The following is a 21620-nucleotide window of genomic DNA, read 5'->3' as shown; positions in this document are numbered from 1 at the left end:
GGATACTCACTAAGAATTAAGGACAATAGCCTGCCACTGCTTTATATACAAAACTCCCTTAACTTCAAGGGAGTACTGTGCATAGATGGATGATCAGATCCAGCCCTTTATGTGTAAACAGTTTGCAAAAAAAAAACAGATAAGAAAGCAACGGTTTTATCTTTCCTTTTGTGGATTCTTGAAAGACAACTACTAAAATCCATAGTATGTGATCAGTGAGAGCTACGCATTCTATTTAAACTAGAGCTCATTAATTTTTTCCAATTTTGAAACTGATGATCAAATTTAGTAATTAGAGAAAAAAAATTAACGATGTTCACAAAATTTGTTCCCCAAATTTTGACCAACTGATCAAATTTTTACTAAGTTAACATTTCTGGGAAAAAATCATACTTTAAGTTTTGAAAAGGGGAAAAGTTTCCATGAAACTTTTTCTTCTTTTAAACTTTTCCAGTAAAAATCATTTGGATGGGTGTGGTTTTCACTCTTCACAGTTACACTATTTCATATACTATGACAATATTTATCAGTAGCATGTTATAGTAGAAAATGGTTTATTAAATGTAATTTTCAGGATGAGCCAACCACAGGAATGGATCCCAAAGCACGCCGTTTCTTATGGAACTGTGCTCTGAGCATCATCAAGGAGGGGAGATCAGTGGTGCTTACATCTCACAGGCATGTAGTGTTCATTATAGTTGGGTATATACTTCATTGTATTTCTCCAGTCTGATTTAATTGGGGGTGGATTTTGAAATCGAAACGTTCAGCTCACCTGTTTTGTTTCTGTTAACGCAGGTTGGTGCTACATGGTGGTGGTGAGTTCAGAAAATGCAGCCTTTTTGCAGGGCTAATGTTTTTTCATTTGCCCCCATAGCATGGAAGAATGCGAAGCCCTGTGCACTCGAATGGCAATAATGGTCAACGGGCGGTTCAGGTGTCTTGGCAGTGTCCAGCATCTGAAGAACAGGTGAGCGCTTTCAATTTGCTCAGGCCACAGAATGGTCAGTGGGCCTGCATTTTTAGGGCTGCCCATCCCAGTTCAATCTGAGCTGCTGGGATATTGACATGAGTGATTTTTCTCCTTCTTCAGTTCTTCTTACGTGGCTTTCTTGTTACTCTTTAAGCTACAAGAAAGGACACCCCTTTTTCAAAGCACCTAAATTCCTCTGCGTGCTGTTGTTTGCAGGTTTGGAGATGGTTATACAATAGTAGTGCGAATAGCGGGGGCAAACCCTAACCTGAAGCCCGTTCAGGAATTCTTTGGGCTTGCCTTTCCTGGCAGCGTCCTGAAGGAGAAGCATCGGAACATGCTGCAGTACCAGCTTCCATCCTCACCATCCTCTCTGGCCAGGATATTTAGCGTCCTCTCCCAGAACAAAAAAAGACTCCACATAGAAGACTACTCCGTTTCTCAGACTACACTTGATCAAGTAAGTTTCTAGTGCATTGTGAGCCGAATTCTCCTCTCCTCACATGGCTGGGAAACCCTGAGTAACTTCACGGACGTCATTGGCCCTCCAGCGTGTGACTGGGAGCAGAGCTGGGCCATTTGTCTTCAGCTGAGTATTTCCTACATGGAGATGGTAACACATCAATGAATTTCACCTTTGTAGCAAGGCAAATGGGTTACTTATGTGGGGCCTAGTGCATAGGGCACTCAGGGGACCTGGGTTCTAGTCCCAACTCTGCAACTAGCTTGGGCGTCACTTTACCTTTCTGGGCCTCAGTTTCCCTATTCATAAAATGCGGATAATGCTACTGACCTCCTTTTCTACAACACTTTTAGATCTGTTAATGAAAAGGACTACGTAAGAGCTAGGTATTATCTTCATTATCGTAATTGGCTTATTCACTGCATCTTTTTCTCCCTATTCTGAATCAAACATGCAGGCTAAATGCGACATAAAAGCTAAGAGAAACACATTTGAGGGAGGAATTATAGTCTTGCAATTGTACAGAACTGGCTGTTAGGATACCTGGTTTCTGTTCCCTGTTCCACAGATTTCCTGTGTGACTGTGGGTAAAGTCATTAACCCGATGTGTGTGTATGTGTTTCTTCATCTGTAAAATGGGGTTCAGAATGCCTGCTTACCTTGCAGTGGTCTTGTGAGGCGAAATTCATGTGTATAAAAGCCTTTGAAATCCTCAGATGAGAGGCACCATAGTAGTGCAAGGTAATACTTGACAGTGCAAGGTATATAGCACGCAGTAAACACCTGTGGTATTTATAAATGCAAGGTACACAGCACTGTAAAAATACATGGCACCTTCCAGGAGACTTCAAAAGGCAGGGCCTTTGCTTCCAAGAGTTTATAATCTAGCACAGGCACTGTGCAGTATGAAGGGAGGAAAAGGAATGGCACTGCCATTGCTGAAGAGATCTGTGTTGAAAGGGTTTGAGGAGGATGCTCGGCACAGAGGTCCCACTCTGGGGATAGTGGAAAAGGAGGCCGAAAGCAAGAGTGATCGGAAGCAAAGGGTGAGAGACGGAGGATGCAGAGGAAGGTAGGACGACATGAGGGTTATAAGCAGGAAGAAATTGATGAATAGGATGTTGAGCTCAAAGCAGTGAGCAGCGAAGCCAGTGCAATGAAGAGGGGTGCTGTAGCCAGAACAGCTGATAAGGCAGCTGAGGCCTTTGGACAATGCTGCTTACTGTGTGGCAGATTTTTTATTTTTCCACCTGGGCTTTTCTTCTGTAACTCTTATTTTAATTGACAAGAAGTAGATACTGGACTTAATCCTACTGCCACTGAAGCCAGTGGGAAATTTGTCATTGATTTCCATAGGGAGCAGGGTTGAATCCATGTTAAACAAACAGTTCATAGAGGAAAATATCCTGCACTAAGCAGAACCAAAGTGACTAAAGACACGACCCTTTTCTCTTGTAGGTGTTTGTAAACTTTGCCAAGGACCAAAGCGATGATGACCACACAAAGGACATGTCATTGCACAAAAACCAGACTGTTGTGGACATTGCAATCCTTACTTCCTTTCTGCGAGATGAGAAGGTGAAAGAAAGTTGCGTGTGAGCTACCATAGGCAAGGACATGGTGTTGAGCAGAAGGAGGAGACAGCGCACCTTCCTTTGCATGGAATGGGATATTCCCAAAGGCGAAAGCTAGAGGATACAGAGGGAAAGATGTGAACTGGACACTCTACTGATAACCATTCAATGCAATGCAATTCAATGCAATGAAAACAAAATTCCAATTCAGAGGCAGTGCCTCTTGGGAGTCATTGCCTTGTTGTACTGTTCTCAAGTGACTGACTTGAATCTAGTTCATTACAGTATAACTCTGTGAAACTGTAGTATGGAACCCATTGGACACTGTGGGCTTTCAGCCATACTGTATTTTGTTCCTACATCATATACTTTTCCTAGGGTTGCAACAATCGTTCATTGAGGAATCATGGCCAGTGCTTATTTATTGATATTTTAAAGGTGTGCACGTTCATACTCTTTAACTTTTTTCATATTGGGAGTGGAATTTCCCTGGTGCTACATGCATTGCCGGCAATGAATGCACCGAAACAGTAAGTGCCAACCAGTTACCAAAAGGCACAGTGTTGTGGCCTTATTTTGTGTGTGGGGGGGGAATCACTTGACCAGCTACTCTGTAAAGATCTTTATAGACTGGTGGAGGTCAATGGGTAATAATCCTAAACCACGACGCATACTGTGTGTAGATGGTATGCAGAGATTTGATAACCTGTCTCATCATCCGCTGCAGGGGTAGCAGTGTGCACAACTGTGAACCTTGCAAATGTATGGGACTGTCCCACTATCATTGAGACCAATCACCTGCTTCCTAACTAGCCTTTCTGTAGTTAAGTACTTTGCTGCTCCTCTTGAGGTACCACAGTAGTGCCACTTGGAAGGCTGCACAAGGACTGCGTAGAGAGCAGTGGATGAGAAGCAGAACTAGTGATCAGACTAGAGCAGCAAACTCAGTGGTTGCATATGCTGCTAATGCCCAGAGTACATTACAAAACACAAGACAGTCATTCTGCTACGTAGTGTCTTGAATTCCCGTTTCAAGGCAGCAGAAAGGTAACCAGCATCTGAAATTCTCTATTGCTTAGCTCAAATGTGGTGTCATTTCTGGCTTTGTCACTTAAACTGAAAACCTGATGAGATGTAGATTTTTTTTCAGTAGTATTATTTATGTCCTTAAAAAGGTAGCATAGTTAGGGTATGGAAATGCTTCAATTTGTTATAGGCATGTTGTTAAACAGGATCTATGCAACTCCCACTAGCACTGGCTTCAGCTCCAAAAATTTGCCTGAAACTCTCCTACATGGAAATTGAGATAGGGTTAGATTAATGTGATGTAGTTTCAGTTATTAGGTGAACCCTAATTGCAGAATTTACTTTTGTTCGTGTGGGAAACCACCTCATTCAAGTTCCCCTTGGGAACAACACCACAGTGACAGCTATCAGTCATCTAAATTTCAAAACTTTACCAAAAAATGTTTATCATGGTGAGACTTACTGACACACTCTCTCGTCTGGCTGTGCCTTGGGAGCACATCTGCACAAATGTGTTCCTCAGGTACCTTGGCCGTGCTTCAATACTTAAACCTGTGATAAAATAGCCCCTTGCTGATGCTGGGTCTAACTCTAAGCACATGAGCAGCCCCACTGACTTCAACAGGGCTATTTGTGCTTTACGTCCCTTGCTGAACCTGTGCCTCTAAAATGTATTTATTACCTCTTGATGCTCCTCCATCATGACTTGATTTTTTTCAGTAAATGCCCTGAAGTCTTACACTAATAAATATGGAAAGTGCCATGAACTGAAATTATCACTTTAGCAGCATTAGGCAATGTGATGGTAATTTATATACTTCCAGGCATCGATAAATTCAGCGTTTTATTAAATGAAGCACTGTGCAAAGGGTTAAGTCTACCAGTACTCACTGTATTCCTGCATTGGAATAAAGCAAACCAAGCTACAGCTCAGCTGAAGTGCCTTTGACATTCTGTATTCATAATTTAATCCACAGAATACAGTTGTAGAGGGGAAAGGACAGAAGAAGGGGTTAGTATACCTCATTTCTTAAAGCATAATCTGTATTGTACTTACAAGAACTCAATCAGACACTTCCCTACAGTATCCTCAGCGAGTTATTAATATAAATTAACAGTATACATTATATTTTCAAGAGCAGAGCTGTTATAAATATTGGGCCCAATCCTGCAGCTGTAACTCATACGATACTAAGGGCTGAAGGATCTGGGCTACGGTGTGATTTTCAGAGTCAGCGAACACACTGAACATTTAGTACCTCTGAAAACCAACACCACAAGTGGCACTAATTCACAATATCAACAGAAAGATTACAGCAATAGACTCAATCCTGCAATGCACAGAACTACCAGTCAGTATAGTACGAATGTGGGGTGTGCAAGTTTGAGCCCACTGCAATGGAGTTTATTTTAAACCATACAGATGGTTGCAGTTTTTTGATGGATGATTTCATTTGCAGTGCATAGACAGTGTACATATTTCTCCTAACCCTGCCAAAGAAGAAAGCCTTGAAGATTCCTAATGCACAATCTGGCTTCTATGATAAAAAGAAAGTTACCCTAGATGTTGAAGGTAACAGGAATATTTCACAACTCTTCAGTCCCTGGAGAAATCTCAGATCTTGTACATTTTTTTAATCTGTATGGAATCCAGCCTGTGCCATACAGTTCTCTCATACTGCTCTCTCACTCGATGAAATGATTTCCAACGACTTTTCTGCCCTTGGAGTTGGATGTCAGGCAAAATTATCCTAGTGCCACACATGTTACAATTGTGAACCACTCTGATAACAGAACTGCATTGAGGGCATTTATGTATTTGAAACAATGTTACCACTTACTGTATGCTATTAAATTGTTGCAACCCTTTTTGTAGTATATTTGTATTTCAATAAGGACTATACATGTTATTTTTCCCAAGATAAAGTGCTTCTCCCCTTCCTCATACCCCCCCCACCCTGCCCCCCAAAAATACTGTTGGTCCTTCATTCCAAGCACTTTATGCTGTCTGTAATGGGATCTATTTTTGCACTGGAATATCTATTAACTTTGCAAAATCTAGAGATTTCACAACAAAACTTTTAAGTTAAATCTTTCAATGGACATTTTCATTAAAAATAAATATATATATATATATTTGTATTTGCCAATAACTGTTTGTGAAGTATTAGGCATTTTAATTGCCTTGTATTAAGTCAAAAATAAAGCTGTAACAGCACTGTTCGACAAAATTTGCTGTTCTGCATTTACTGCTTAGAAGGGTGCTATTCATCTGTGACAAGCAGGAGGACCTTATGTTTGGCTTGTGATGTGAACTTCCGCACAAAGTGGAAAATTGTTTTACACCTTTCCCCATGAACTGAATGGTTTTAGTCCTTTAATGCAAACAATATTAATGTAAGTTTTACTTCTGCAGTCCAGTATGGTGGAGGGTAAATTTCAGTGTCATAGAATACCAGGGTTGGAAGGGACCTCAGGAGGTCATCTAGTCCAACCCCCTGCTCAAAGCAGGACCAAGCCCCAATTTTTGCTCCAGATCCCTAAATGGCCCCCTCAAGGATTGAACTCACAACCCTGGGTTTAACAGGCCAATGCTCAAACCACTGAGCTATCCCTCCCCCTCTGCCACATAACATCTGGTTATTAAAACTTAGTCCAGGTTAAGGTCAGAGATATTCAAATTTGATAGTAGTAGCGTAATCAAATCAGATTCAAGTTGAAGACCTAATCTAGCGCTTTGATTTTTTTTTTTTTTTTTTTTAAGATAGGAAGAACTGATCTCTAAAGAAGTCAGTCTCCACTGAGTCTGACCTTGGTCCTATCATCCTGAGGATAGTGCCCGTGTCCTCTGTAATGCAGTGAACAGCTAAGGGGGGCTATTAGAGTTGGCAACTTCAATTAGAGCCTATCTGCACTGCATACACTTGCCCATGGGATGCGACTTAACATTTGTAAAGACAGTATTTTTCCCATTTATATTTGCTTTTATTTTAAAACTAGGCTTTAGTTGTAAGTCTTTACACACAAGTTGACTTATTCAGTGTATGAAGTAACTGAATTAACATCTTGGGGCAATGCTTTGTAAACTAGACCAAGATTTGATTTTTAGTCCCAGACGGATGGGCAACATGCACTGACACACTCAGTGACTCCTTCCAGCAAGTTAAGGGGAAAGATTACTGGCTCTAAAGGAACTATTATCTCGGCTGCTGGAACCAACATGTAGAACCTTCAGAATGCTGCATTTATAGAAGTATTATAGCCTCTTGGTTGGAAGAACAGGAAGAGTTTTAGGCATGTAATATAGCTATATAGAAGATGCAAAACAATAATCAATGCTTTTATTAGGCTTTAAGCTTTACAGTCTAGCAAAGCTTTCTTCAAAAGTATAGGCATATGTACTTTAGTGGACAGTTAATCTGATACACAATCCACAAAGAAACTCTCAGAATTAATCAGTTCATTCATAATCCATTTCAGCACAATAAACAAGTATTTGCATGGAGAGGTGATCCATGTAACTTACTGTTCAGTCGTAACTGAATAAAGGGGTGTAGACCCACAATAGAAAGTATTTAAGTAAATCGCAATACAGTACTTCAAGTAAAAAAGGTGCTCCTGATACTTAAGCGGAGTTCCCTATATCACCACTTGAACAATTTTACTGCAACATTTCTCATACCTAATTCCAACCTCATTGCAACCTTATTAAAAATAATAAATACAAGCAGACACATCCGTGAGATGTATGGTCAGCATGCAAAACCTAGGCTAGGATTCCTGCTTCTTAGGGCAACAAGTAGTAACTGGGAAGATGTGACCTTTTCAGGAGGTAGCAAAGTACATTATACAGATAACAGCTCTCTAATCTCCCTTGCACTGGCACAGTTGTGAGCTTTGGCAAGGGCCTTGTACCTTTTTGTACCAGTTATAGAATACTTCTGTATGGATGCATCTTCAAGTGGCAATAAGATGAGAAATTCATGGCTAATATGAAGCGTTTGCAGAGTTCATGGCATGGTGGACAGGCCTTGAATTCTTATTGTGGCATAGAGTGCAGAGGACTATGGCTAAGATTAAGCATGTGGATTCAGGTTTTATCCACATACTGTAAACTGAAGAATATTTGGCTAGATTATATTGGTATTGAGAGAGACCCATATGACAGTTCAGGATAAAAATGCTGTATGAAAGTTGTGTTGTCTGCCATTACATCAGTTGGTAGAAAACTATTTCAATGGTGAACAAGGCATAGGAATCAGGAGCATATTTTGCTGGGACTCCAGGAATCTAACACTCTCCCGCACTGAAATTAAATACACAGAATTAGGTAAATCAAGACAGCATTCTTAAATCAATTGTATTCTGAATTTTCAGTACACATGCTGAAAAGACAGAGCCTTCTTGCTTACCAGCTGCTACCACCCTAGCATCCTCATGGGCATAATGCCTCCCTGCTGCACGATTGTCAGGGTTCTCATTCCACCAGAGCACATGAACTGTGAAAACAAAAGCAAAACAAATTGAAGAGTGAGACCATAGCTAAATTACAGTATGAAATATCCTACAGGTCCTTTGCTCTGTTCTGAAATCCTCCACCCAGAAGCAGCAATTCATCAGACAACTACATTCTAAGACATTCCTTCTGCAGAGCTTTCCTTACACTGATTTTTAACACTGCATTTTCTAACCCTTTTAAGCCACAACTCTAGTTTCAGTAAACTGTCTTTAGACCCCATGTCAAGCTGAATTCAGGGAGACAGTGAACATGATTTCAGGGAAAAAGAAATACACAACTGTCTACCTAGTCAGAGCCAGTATGTCCATATGCAGCATCCATGATACTAATGGGGCTATCCTGGTGCATGTGTGCTCTTCCATGCACTTACAGTGACATCAGAACTAGTGCCAAGATGCTGCTCCTTTTCCCCTGGCAAGAGGGAGTAATTTGGCCATATTTGAGAGGGGAAGAGATCCATAAGCAAGCATGAGGCAGACTTATTTATAAATTTAAATCCTTTCAATGATTTCAGGGCTTGCTTATCAGCAAGATGTGTATATATGGAGTTTCAATTCCCCACAGGGCTTGTGCTGGCACTGGTTCGTAGCAGGCTTACAGGGAGAGGGAGAGCTCAGTGGTTTGAACATTAGCCTGCTAAACCCAGGGTTGTCAGTTCAATCCTTGAGGGGGCAAAAATCTGTTGGATGATTTAACTGGGGATTGGTCCTGCTTTGAGCAGGGGGTTGGACTAGATGACCTCCTGAGGTCCCTTCCAACCCTGAGATTCTATGAGACAAGCACCCCATCATCATCATACCAGTGCTCGGTACTAGCATTATGGATGCAGACTCTGGGCAAGTAAAGTTATGGTGACAGAAATGATAAGACATCACAGTTTTTGATTAGCTAAAGCCATACAAGAGGCCCAGGATCCAAAATGCAGCCTCCAAAGTTGTAGTTACATTAATCAGGAGTCTGAACACTCTCATGAGTATTGCTGATTTGCACCTTTGCCCCTCTGTGCCCATGACTGTACTGGAAACTGACTAGTATTGTACCTCTGTTAAGTAATCCATATTCTGTGTGGAAAACACCAATCAGCTTCGTGTAGCCTGTATTGAGATGAGCATTGATTGCAGCTCTGAACGCTTGGCCCCACAGAGCTGGCCCACCAGGCTTCATCTGAAAAGTAACCATCTCATACACCCCTGATGGAAAAAGAATACAGTAGTACAAACCACAAAATGTCAAATTAATCGTCTGATTCTCTAAAAGGTATAAAAATTTTACAAGCCATCCTCACATTTATTGTGATTCAGTTAAAGCAGTAACTTTCAACTCTTTGGGGTTAATAGACCAAAACATTTCTCCAAATGGTCCCAAGATCCATCATGTCACACAGGAATACAGGTCACAGAAAAGAAATCAACAAAATCTCTTGAGTCTACAGAAAGATGAACAATCTGAACTAGCCCAGATCTTACTACCCTTTCTGAAACTGACAGTGTCCTTTGTGGTCAATATTATTTGTGACGACATAACCACTACATGAATCTTGGCAGCATCCATCACAGCAAGAGGTGTCCTAAGGCCAAAGCAGCAATCACTGACCAGACACCTGGGACAAACGTATCAGCTCTATCCTTCAAGGGTCTTTCCTGTTTGAGGAGGAACTACAGGAAGGGCAAGGTTTACAGATTGGACTCCAGGCTTGCTGAAAGACATGCCACCTTTAACATTGACATTCCAGGGATTAATCTGTACTGACACCAATGTAAATGTGATCTCAAACAAAAACTCTAATATAAATCAAGGTAAGTGCCACCAGGCAATATATCTTCCAATTTAATCCTCCAACTCTGGACAGCATATACATTTTAGCTCCATTCTACACATAAGTGGAAGGCAACAAATTGACATTTTTAAAAAATCTGTTACCTGCTTACTTTTAACAGGAAGTTAGCCAGGGTTTATCTACCTGTTAACTAAAACTAAATAAAAGGCCCAGAATCCAAAACTCACTAATGTAGAACAAAGGTTCTTTTTTATATATACAGATATACACACAAATACCACAGATTAAATCTCCACCATTTCCAAATAGTTGAGAAAATTCCATGTAATAAACAATATGAGGTTTGGATGGCTTGATAAATAGATGGATGAACAGTTAAAACTGGCAACACTGTTACTGAAGGATTAGAGAAGATGTAGATAGTAGATAGATAGGAAAATATTTGTGGCCAACATGCCTTATAAAAAACGCAATGAATTCTACATGAATGATGCATATTTACCTCATAGAAGGTTTTTAAAATCACGATTGTGACAAAACAAGAAAAAAAAAACATAGTTCCTAAACAGAGAGAAAAGTGAATGGATTTGTGAAAAATCCGAGTGTCATCTGCTAAACTGACCTTGTGCGTGAAATCACACTACAAATTGCAGCAATCTTATTTTCTTTTATACTGTAAAACATGAAATCTGTAAGCGAGAAGGGATACTGGATTGTCTTTTAATATCTCTAGAAAATGCATTCCCATACATTAAGCAAAGAAGCAAGTTAAGAGAAAAATATTCAGAGCATTGCTGTAGGGGGAATAGATTGCTCATCTTAGCTGTTCATCCATCCAATTTTCCAATTCATTCCCAACCATACTGCACAGGGCTTTAGCCACCACTCATGAAAGTGCAAGTTCACACACACACACACACACACACAAACGTATGCTGTGCCCTACCCTAACCTACATATTCCTGTAAAAGAAAGTCACTGTTGAACTTTTCCCTAGACTTTTACACATTTGGTTAAAACATTAAGCTATTTCTTATTATTGAATCCACATTGATAGCTTTAATCAATACAAAGACAGATAAAGCTCACCCCCTTCCTTTGAAGGCTTCCCAATCTCACACCAAGGTACCAGGTAAACGATTTCATTGTTTTGTTTATTCAAGAAGGGCAGAACTGGAGAGATGAATTTTCCTTGCCATTCTTTATCATTGGCTACTGCTTTCCGGACTTCTGCTCTATGGGCAAAGTTATCTACCAGAAAGGGAAAGACATTAAAATTCTATATTCAGCTCTGTCAGACTGGATTCAATTAAAATAAATGTATTATGAGGAGACAAACTATTCACAGAATCACAGAATATTAGAGTTGGAAGAGACCGCAGGTCATCTAGTCCAACCCCCTGTTCAAAGCAGGACCTACAAGCAGCTTTGTCAAGCCGGGCCTTAAAAACCTCTAAGGATGGAGATTCCACCACCTCCCTCTGTAACCCATTCCAGTGCTTCACCACCCTCATAGTGAAATAGTTTTTCCTAATATCCAGCCTAGACCTCCCCCACTGCATCTTAAGACCATTGTTCCTTATTCTGTCACCTGCCACCATGGAGAACAGCCCATCTCCATCCTCTTTGGAACCCCCCATTCAGGTAGTTGAAGGCTGCTATCAAATCCCCCCTCACTCTTCTCTTCTGCAACCTAAATATGCCCAGTTCCCTCAGCCTCTCCTCATAAGTCATGTGCCCCAGCCCCATAATCATTTTCATTGCCCTCCACCGGACTCGCTCCAATTTGTCCACATTCTTTCTGTAGTGGGGGGCCCAAAACTGGATGCAATATTCCAGATGTGGCCTCACCAATGCTGAATAGAGGAGAATTATCACTTCCCTCTATCGGCTCGCAATGCTCCTATTAATGCAGCCCAATATGCTGTAAGCCTTCTTGGCAACAAGGGCACACTGCTGACTCATATCCAGCTTCTCGTCCTCTGTAATCCCTAGGTCCTTTTCTGCTGAACTGTTGCTTAGCCAGTCGTTTCCTAGACTGTAGCAGTGCATGGGATTCTTCTGTCCTAAGTGCAGGACGCTGCACTTGTCCTTGTTGAACCTCATCAGATTTCTTTTGGCCCAAACCTCCAATTTGCCTCAGTCACTCTGGACCCTATCCCTACCCTCCAGAGTATCCACCTCTCCCCATAGCTTAATGTCATCCGTGAACATTCAAAAGTTAAATTCAGGGTAATTTTTTTTAAAATGACAACGTAAGAACAGTTTAACTTTCTTCAGGAATATCCTCTTTTGCCCTCAGAGTTAATCTAACAATTTTCAGAACAAACCAATTTTCCAAGCAAAATTCCCATCAATATTAAAGCAGGGTTTTTTAATGAAAGCTGGTGGCCACAGTATCTCAGTATCAAGAAGTTGGCACTAAGTCTTTCATGTATACGCTTTCTAAACCTACTAGATATTTGGCTATTGGTACAAAATAAGAAGGGACAGGGAAATGGAAATAAGAAAATAAGTAGTGGCTTAGCCTTTTCCATAAACAGATTTGCTTTAGGCTTCTAATTTTAGGTTGAGTTTTTGCTCATATGAGAATATTTTTTATTAATTCTCCCTTATGTAACATTAAGTATGCTTTGTTTGGCTATATGAAACACTACTAAACCATAAATCTTTCAGACAGCTTTTCAAACAAAGGAAAAGCATAAAATTTCTTGATTAAATTTGCCATTTTTAAGGGCTCAGTAACAATCCTAAATCCTGCTTGTTACCTTGAATAACTAGGATATATGAAAGTACACAGACGCACACACAGAATTTTCAATAATTTAAGAAAAGAAAGCCACACAAATGAATAATGAGACATACCAGTATCTTGACATAAATACAGGGAATAACTAAGCAAATTAATTTTAATTAGCTTTGTTTTTACATCTTTTTTGTTATCTAAGTGCATCAGAAAAAGACAGAGAATGATGTGTAGCCACACTGGAGCATGGTTAGAGAACAAATAAAGCAAGTAAAACAAAACAAAAACACACAAGCTTCATCCCAATTTTCCCTAATAAATTAGTTTCTCAGTGGTTTACCCTTCAAAAATGAATTTAAGTAATTAACTAAGTAAAAAGAGAAGCAATTGAACAGACAACAAATTTGGAGAAATTAACGAAGATTAGAATTATGTGTTAATCATTGCTAAATCTGAATTCAAAATATTTTGCCCTACAGATGCTAGATCAATTAGTAGGTAAAAGGATATTCTAGACAGTTGCTCAGACTTCATGAGGCTCTATCAATGTAAAGGGGGGATCTGGGGAAAATTTTAAAAAGGATACTAATGCCCCAGAGTAGAAATAAATCCTAATCTACTATACGATACCTGAAGTCTTAACCCCTGCACCTGCACAAAACTGCAATGATTTCAGGGCTGCTATGTGTGGGTGCAAGGGTCCATCCACACAGCTCTCTTTGCAGGATTGGAGCTTTATTTGGTCCCGGAATATCCTCCAGTACGACAGTGACTCCAAGCACACAAGAAAACTGATTAAACATTATCTGAGCAAGAAAGGTGAGAGAGGAATCTAAAATATTGGACTGGCCACCTAAGAACTATACATATGCACACTTTAACCTGAAGAACCCAAACCTACTTCCACTGAAATCAATTTTAAAAATTCTCATTGATTTCAATAGCGCAGGATCAGGCCCTAAGTTTGAATGTGTACTGCAATTAAGAGTCTCAATTGCAATTCCTCCATTAACTATTTTAGAGTCCTGTAAGACAGTGTAGCATGGAGATATAAAAAATGCTTCACCTTAATTCTGCAAGTACAGTAGAACCTCAGAATTATGAACACCAGAGTTACGAACTGACCGGCCAACCACACACCTCATTTGGAACCGGAAGTACGCAATCTGTGGATGAGGGGAAAGCGGTGGACGTGTTATTCCTTGACTTTAGCAAAGCTTTTGACACTGTCTCCCACACTATTCTTGCCAGCAAGTTAAAGAAGTACGGGCTGGATGAATGGACTCTAAGGTGGATAGAAAGCTGGCTAGATAATCAGGCTCAACGGGTAGTGATCAATGGCTCCATGTCTAGTTGGCAGCCAGTATCAAGCAGAGTGCCCCAAGGGTCGGTCCCAGGGCTGGTTTTGTTCAATATCTTCATTAGTGATCTGGAGGATGACATGGATTGCACCCTCAGCAAGTTTGCAAATGACACTACACTGGGAGGAGTGCTAGATACACTGGAGAATAGGGATAAGGTCCAGAGTGACCTAGACAAATTGAAGGATTGGGCCAAAAGAAATCTGATGAGGTTCAACAAGGATAAGTGCAGAGGATAAGACAGAAGAATCCCATGCACTGCTACAGATTAGGGACTGAGTGGCTACAGAAACGGACCTAGGGACTACAGTGGACATGAAGCTGGATATGAGTCAACAGTGTGCCCTTGTTGCCAAGAAGGCTTTGGGCTATATAAGTAGGAGCATTGCCAGCAGATCGAGGGATGTGATCATTCCCCTCTATTTGGCACTGGTGAGACCTCATCTGGAGTACCATGTTCAGTTTTGGGCCCCACATTACAAGAAGGATGTGGAAAAATTGGAAAACATCCAGCCGAGGGCAACAAAAATGATTAGGGGGCTGGAGCACATGATTTATGAGGAGCAGCTGAGGGAAATGAGGTTATTTAGTCTGCAGAAGAGAAGAATGAGGGGGGATTTGATAGTTTCTTTCAACTACCTGAAAGGGGGTTCCAAAGAGGATTGATCTAGACTGTTCTTGGTGGTAGCAGACGACAGAACAAGGAGTAATGGACTCAAGTTGCAGTGGGGGAGGTTTAGGTTGGATATTAGGAAAAACTTTTTCACTAGGAGGGTGGTGAAGCACTGGAATGGGTTATCTAGGGAGGAAGTGGAATCTCCATCCTTAGAGGTTTTTAAGGTCAGGCTTGACAAAGTCCTGGCTAAGACGATTTATTTGGGATTGGTCCTGCTTTGAGCTGGGGGCTGGACTAGGTGACCTCCTGAAGTCCCTTCCAACCCTGATATTCTATGAATCAGGCAAGAGCAGAGACAAAAAAAAAAAAAAAAAGAAGCAAATACAGTACTGTGTTAAACGTAATCTACTAAAAAAAATAAAGGGAAAGTTAAAAAAAAAAGGTTTGACAAGATAAGGAAACTGTTTCTGTGCTGGTTTCATTTAAATTAACGTGGTTAAAACCAGCATTTTTCTTCTGCACAGTAAAGTTTCAAAGCTGTCAATTAAGTCAATGTTTAGTTGCAAACTTTTGAAAGAACCACCATAATGTTTTGTTCAGAGTTAAAGTGAGCTGTAGCTCACGAAACCTTATGCTCAAATAAATTTGTTAGTCTCTAAGGTGCCACAAGTACTCCTTTTCTTTTTGCGAACATTCAGAGTTACAAACAACCTCCATTCGAGGTGTTCGAAACTCTGAGGCTCTACTGTATTTGTTTTCAGTTGTCAGTATAGGAGCTATTCTCTAATCCTTCATTTATAAGAGCCCAAGACAAACATCCTGTTTCATCTGTCTAAAGCACATGACACACAAGAGCAATATGAAGTGATGCTGCGCATACCAAACTTCCAAATATGGATGGCCTTATTCATGCCCCCAAACTCCGCAGTCCAGATTCCAACCATCTCTGAATGAGCTGTGCGCAGGTGGATGTGTTTATTGACCATTTCTACAAACTCCTTCATCTTTGATGGCTTAACATCATAGGTACGAATTTCATAAAACGTGCCATCACTTTGCCTGGGCCCTGTAGCCAAAGATGCGCGGACCTGAACAGAGAATGTTTAAAAAATAACTAAAGTTACTACTGGAGACATAAAACAATCTGCCAGTTCATTCTAGATTTCAGTGCATCTCATTTCTAGATAGAAGCTGGTAGCAATGCCTATAATTTAGCCTGCTTAATACTTTCCACTGTAAAGGATTCCTGACACCTTTTGAGCAGCTCTCTCACCTCCATTGTTTGCAGTAGCCCTTTAATACTTGGCAAGGGATAGCCCTCAGGCCATTGAGGTACCTTTTCTTTTTCCAATGAAATTCTGATCAGTTTTTGCCGAGATATTAACTGTTAAAAATCAGCAGTTCCCTTCTCTCATTTCCTCTCCTCAGGAAGTTTTTGGCAGGATATCAAAAATAATGACTAAACAGGAGCATTCTGAGGCCAGGCTGATGTTGCTACCAAAGCAAGAGCAGAACCAACACATAATGTACTGGGAACATCTGAGAGATGCCACAGCAGCTCCCACAGACCCAGCCCATAGCCGCAGTCACCTCTCTACTCCTAACATAAGAATAGTTATACTGGGTCAGACCAATGGTCCATTTAGCCTAGTATCCTGTCCTCTGATTGTGGTCAGTGCCAGATACTTCAGAGGGAATGAACAGGGCTATTATCGAGTGATCCATCCCCTGTCGTCTAGTCTCAGCTTCTGGCAGTCAAAGGTTAAGGGACACCCAGAGCATTGGGTTGAGCACCTGAGCATCTTGGCATTAAATTATCTTTTTCAAACTCAGTTATCATTTTAGCCTTCACAACATCCCTTGGTAACAAGTTCCATAGGTTGACAATGTGCTGTGTGATGAAGAACTTTCTTAAATACATCACTCCGCGGGAACCCCTGCTACACAAATACCTTAAAGTGCACTACATATGGTATAGATAGCCATTTAAATAAATTTTGGGGTATCCTAACTTTAGCCTTGATGGAGATATCCCTGGATTCCTTTCAGGTTCATTGTTTCTTAATGCAAGAAGATTGTCACAAAAATTTTAAACCTGCACATATTTTGAGTAACCACAATTGTGCAATGTGTTATCATTTACCCACTCAATGTCAAGCTTCAAAAGGACAAAAAAAATTCAAGGAGTACTTGTGGCACCTTAGAGACTAACCAATTTATTAGAGCATAAGCTTTCGTGAGCTTTCAATAAATTGGTTAGTCTCTAAGGTGCCACAAGTACTCCTTTTCTTTTTGCGAATACAGACTAACACGGCTGTTACTCTGAAAAAAAATTCAGAGAACCATAGAGGCAAATGGTGAATCAGTGTCAAGGTCACAGTTTCTGCCCTTCATATCCTTCATGAGTGCCAACAGCACATGTTCAGAGATTGTTCTGACATGCATTTCAAGGATTAAAGTCTGTATAATTGACTGGTTCCATAAGACACCAGTCACTGTTGCTTCATCTTTCCCCTTTCCACAAGAAGCTGCCCCAGGTCCCTGGAGGACTCCAAGGGCTCAGCTACATAACAAAATGTGGTTGTTTGAGAACATGATTGTGAGCAGTCAAGTGGATGACATTATGCCGACCAGAGTTTATTGCAGCTTACACTTACCTCCAAGTCATGGCTAGTATTGCGTCATCCAACTCAAATGTTTACGCACCATTATATTTTGCAATGTAGACAAGGCCTAAAAAGCACTAGTAAGTGCAGCACTAACCTGGATCAACTTCTGTGTGCAGAGGGCAATTGTTCAGAGTTTCCAATTTAAGAACAATGTCTTTAGAGGCGGTCACTGCATTGCTACAATGTGATGTTACAGTATCGTGTTGCAATGATGTATCAGTCCCAATAATATTGTGGGAACACCTTGAATATCAAAAGCCAGAGCCTGTTCGGTGCAAGTCAGAATGAGAGGGAACCTTGGGATACTGACATTTCAAGAAGTGAAAGCTTGCCACTGTGTTACCTGGCTGTCTGGACCGAGGAGAAGCTGAAGTTATCTTCAAAGTGAAGGTGTAAAACCCACAATGTGGCTGCCATTGCCACTCTTTGAGTTTGAATCTGTGCTTGCTTTAGAACAGCGATTTTTTTTTTTCTTTCTTTTTTGACAGAGAGACCAAGTTTCTATTCATGGAAATCGTTGGAGCGAAACAGTGAAAATGCACCTAGCACATGTAAGTTACTGCAGGGAGCCAGAGCAGAAACGGGCTAACCCTTTCTGTATGTTCACAGACAAGTAAGAGGGGCTGTGCAGCGCTCACACAGGGTTGGTTTCATGAGTCACTAAGGACCAGGACAGTGACTCCTCCTTACTGTCTGCACTGCGCAGCAGCAACATGGTCTCCAGCCACCTGCAGGGGCAGCACCAACTCAACTCCCCGCTCCCTCCTGCTCCCCCTTCATGCCCCCAGGGGTTCCCTCCCCTCTCTTGCCCAGGCCCCCATAGTGCCATGCCACCACCCCTCTCCATGCCTCTATACAGCCTCACCCCTGATGCCCCCAGCCGCTTCCCCTAACTGCCATGCCCCTCCCCCACCCAGCTCCATGCCCCTTTACTGCCTTATTCCCACCCCATACCACCAAATCCCTCCCCCACCCAGCTCCATGCCCCTTTACTGCCTCCCCACTCCCATGCCCCAGCGCCCCCATACCACCAAATCCCTCCCCCACCAGGCTCCATGCCCCTTTACTGCCTCCCCACTCCCATGCCCCAGCGCCCCCATACCACCAAATCCCTCCCCCACCCAGCTCCATGCCCCTTTACTGCCTCCCCACTCCCATGCCCCAGCGCCCCCATACCACCAAATCCCTCCCCCACCCAGCTCCATGCCCCTTTACTGCCTCCCCACTCCCATACCCCAGCACCCCCATACCACCAAATCCCTCCCCCACCCAGCTCCATGCCCCTTTACTGCATCCCCCCTCCCATGCCCCAGCGCCCCCATACCACCAAATCCCTCCCCCACCCAGCTCAATGCCCCTTTACTGCCTCCCCCCTCCCATGCCCCAGCGCCCCCATACCACCAAATCCCTCCCCCACCCAGCTCCATGCCCCCCTTTACTGCCTCCCCCTCCCATGCCCCAGCACCCCCATACCACCAAATCCCTCCCCCACCCAGCTCCATGCCCCCCTTTACTGCCTCCCCCTCCCATGCCCCAGCGCCCCCATACCACCAAATCCCTCCCCCACCCAGCTCCATGCCCCCCTTTACTGCCTCCCCCTCCCATGCCCCAGCACCCCCATACCACCAAATCCCTCCCCCACCCAGCTCCATGCCCCTTTACTGCCTCCCCCTCCCATGCCCCAGCGCCCCCATACCACCAAATCCCTCCCCCACCCAGCTCCATGCCCCCCTTTACTGCCTCCCCCTCCCATGCCCAGCACCCCCATACCACCAAATCCCTCCCCCACCCAGCTCCATGCCCCTTTACTGCCTCCCCACTCCCATGCCCCAGCGCCCCCATACCACCAAATCCCTCCCCCACCCAGCTCCATGCCCCTTTACTGCCTCCCCCCTCCCATGCCCCAGCGCCCCCATACCACCAAATCCCTCCCCCACCCAGCTCCATGCCCCTTTACTGCCTCCCCCCTCCCATGCCCCAGCGCCCCCATACCACCAAATCCCTCCCCCACCCAGCTCCATGCCCCTTTACTGCCTCCCCCTCCCATGCCCCAGCGCCCCCATACCACCAACCCCCTCCCCCACCCAGCTCCATGCCCCTTTACTGCCTCCCCCCTCCCATGCCCCAGCACCCCCATACCACCAAATCCCTCCCCCACCCAGCTCCATGCCCCTTTACTGCCTCCCCCCTCCCATGCCCCAGCGCCCCCATACCACCAAATCCCTCCCCCACCCAGCTCAATGCCCCTTTACTGCCTCCCCCTCCCATGCCCCAGCACCCCCATACCACCAAATCCCTCCCCCACCCAGCTCCATGCCCCCCTTTACTGCCTCCCCCTCCCATGCCCCAGCACCCCCATACCACCAAATCCCTCCCCCACCCAGCTCCATGCCCCCCTTTACTGCCTCCCCCCTCCCATGCCCCAGCGCCCCCATACCACCAACCCCCTCCCCCACCCAGCTCCATGCCCCCCTTTACTGCCTCCCCACTCCCATGCCCCAGCGCCCCCATACCACCAAATCCCTCCCCCACCCAGCTCCATGCCCCTTTACTGCCTCCCCCTCCCATGCCCCAGCGCCCCCATACCACCAACCCCCTCCCCCACCCAGCTCCATGCCCCTTTACTGCATCCCCCCTCCCATGCCCCAGCGCCCCCATACCACCAACCCCCTCCCCCACCCAGCTCCATGCCCCCCTTTACTGCCTCCCCCCCACGCCCCAGCCGCCCCTGCACTGCCCCCCACCCCTCCCCACACCCTATGACTGACACACCCCTCTCTCCCTCCCTCCCCCGCGCCCCCATGACGCCACGCCCCCTCCCTTCGCCCTCCTCTGCCCCTCGCGAGGGGGGCCCCGCCCGGCCGTTACCTGGGGGCAGGCCCGGGCCCGGCGCGCGCCCCGCAGGAGCAGGGCTCGGAGGCCCAGCATGGCGGCGGGCCGGACGCCTGTGCGCGCGGACAGAGGCGCTGGGGGCCGCTCCCCGCGGAGCGCGAGCGCAATCGGCGTCGGCGCGTGCCCCTGCCCACGATCGACAGCCCCGCCCCGTCTCGCTCGGCCCCTCCCGCCGCACGAGGCTCCCAGCACGTTACGGTGGCTACGGAAACGGAAGAAGGAAAAAAATGCTCAGCGCGAAAGGGCCCTCGCGCAGCGCCTGGGCCTTCTCCAGGAGGAATGGGCAATACCACAGCGGCAGGGGCGGGCTCTCTGCGCATGCGCTACACGCAGCCAATCCCGGCCGCAGGGCGTCGCCCGCGCAACGGGCCCTGGCGACAGCTGGGCCCCGTCCGAGTGTGGCGCTCGTGGCTCGGTGCCCCGCCCTGAGGAGTGGGGGCCCCCTGCACCCCCACATTCCCCCGACTCCCCCCCACTGAGCCCCCCACAACAGCCACCCCCTGCGCCCCCACATTCCCCCGACTCCCCCCCACTGAGCCCCCCACAACAGCCACCCCCTGCGCCCCCACATTCCCCCGACTCCCCCCCACTGAGCCCCACAACAGCCACCCCCTGCGCCCCCACATTCCCCCGACTCCCCCCCACTGAGCCCCCCAACAGCCACCCCCTGCGCCCCCACATTCCCCCGACTCCCCCCCACTGAGCCCCCCAACAGCCACCCCCTGCGCCCCCACATTCCCCCGACTCCCCCCCACTGAGCCCCCCAACAGCCACCCCCTGCGCCCCCACATTCCCCCGACTCCCCCCCACTGAGCCCCCCACAACAGCCACCCCTGCGCCCCCACATTCCCCCGACTCCCCCCCACTGAGCCCCCCACAACAGCCACCCCCTGCGCCCCCACATTCCCCCGACTCCCCCCCACTGAGCCCCACAACAGCCACCCCCTGCGCCCCCACATTCCCCCGACTCCCCCCCACTGAGCCCCCAACAGCCACCCCCTGCG

General features: G+C 45.0%; 2 protein-coding genes across 13 annotated transcripts in view; one reads left to right on the top strand and one right to left on the bottom strand.

The window, feature by feature from the left end:
• Nucleotides 1-5905, top strand: part of ABCA1 (ATP binding cassette subfamily A member 1) — a 314981-nt gene extending 309076 nt beyond the window's left edge. For all 10 annotated transcript variants that reach the window (XM_073345955.1, XM_073345952.1, XM_073345951.1 and 7 more), the window contains 4 exons: nt 575-678; nt 878-970; nt 1190-1433; nt 2895-5905. In XM_073345955.1, coding sequence (XP_073202056.1) covers nt 575-678; nt 878-970; nt 1190-1433; nt 2895-3035 — 582 coding nt within the window. In that variant the 3' untranslated portion in view covers nt 3036-5905. The remainder of the gene's footprint in view (nt 1-574; nt 679-877; nt 971-1189; nt 1434-2894) is intronic.
• A 1458-nt stretch (nt 5906-7363) lies between these two features.
• Nucleotides 7364-20758, bottom strand: NIPSNAP3A (nipsnap homolog 3A). Of its 3 annotated transcripts, none has more exons than XM_073345959.1 (6): nt 20593-20758; nt 15936-16143; nt 11422-11583; nt 9596-9745; nt 8449-8535; nt 7364-8342 (listed from the first exon to the last, which is right to left on the bottom strand). In XM_073345959.1, exons 1-6 carry the CDS (start codon nt 20650-20652, stop codon nt 8266-8268), a joined length of 744 nt encoding a protein of 247 aa, XP_073202060.1. In that variant the 5' UTR covers nt 20653-20758; the 3' UTR covers nt 7364-8265. The 3 variants fall into 3 exon arrangements, with proteins under 3 accessions (XP_073202060.1, XP_073202061.1, XP_073202062.1); XM_073345960.1 differs by lacking the exon at nt 20593-20758 and adding an exon at nt 18068-18465; XM_073345961.1 differs by lacking the exon at nt 20593-20758 and adding an exon at nt 17819-18047.
• Between the last annotated feature and the right edge of the window lie 862 nt (nt 20759-21620).

Source organism: Lepidochelys kempii, chromosome 5 (assembly GCF_965140265.1).
Source record: "Lepidochelys kempii isolate rLepKem1 chromosome 5, rLepKem1.hap2, whole genome shotgun sequence".
NCBI classification, from domain to species: domain Eukaryota; kingdom Metazoa; phylum Chordata; order Testudines; family Cheloniidae; genus Lepidochelys; species Lepidochelys kempii.
This window is presented reverse-complemented; position numbering and strand designations above follow the sequence as displayed.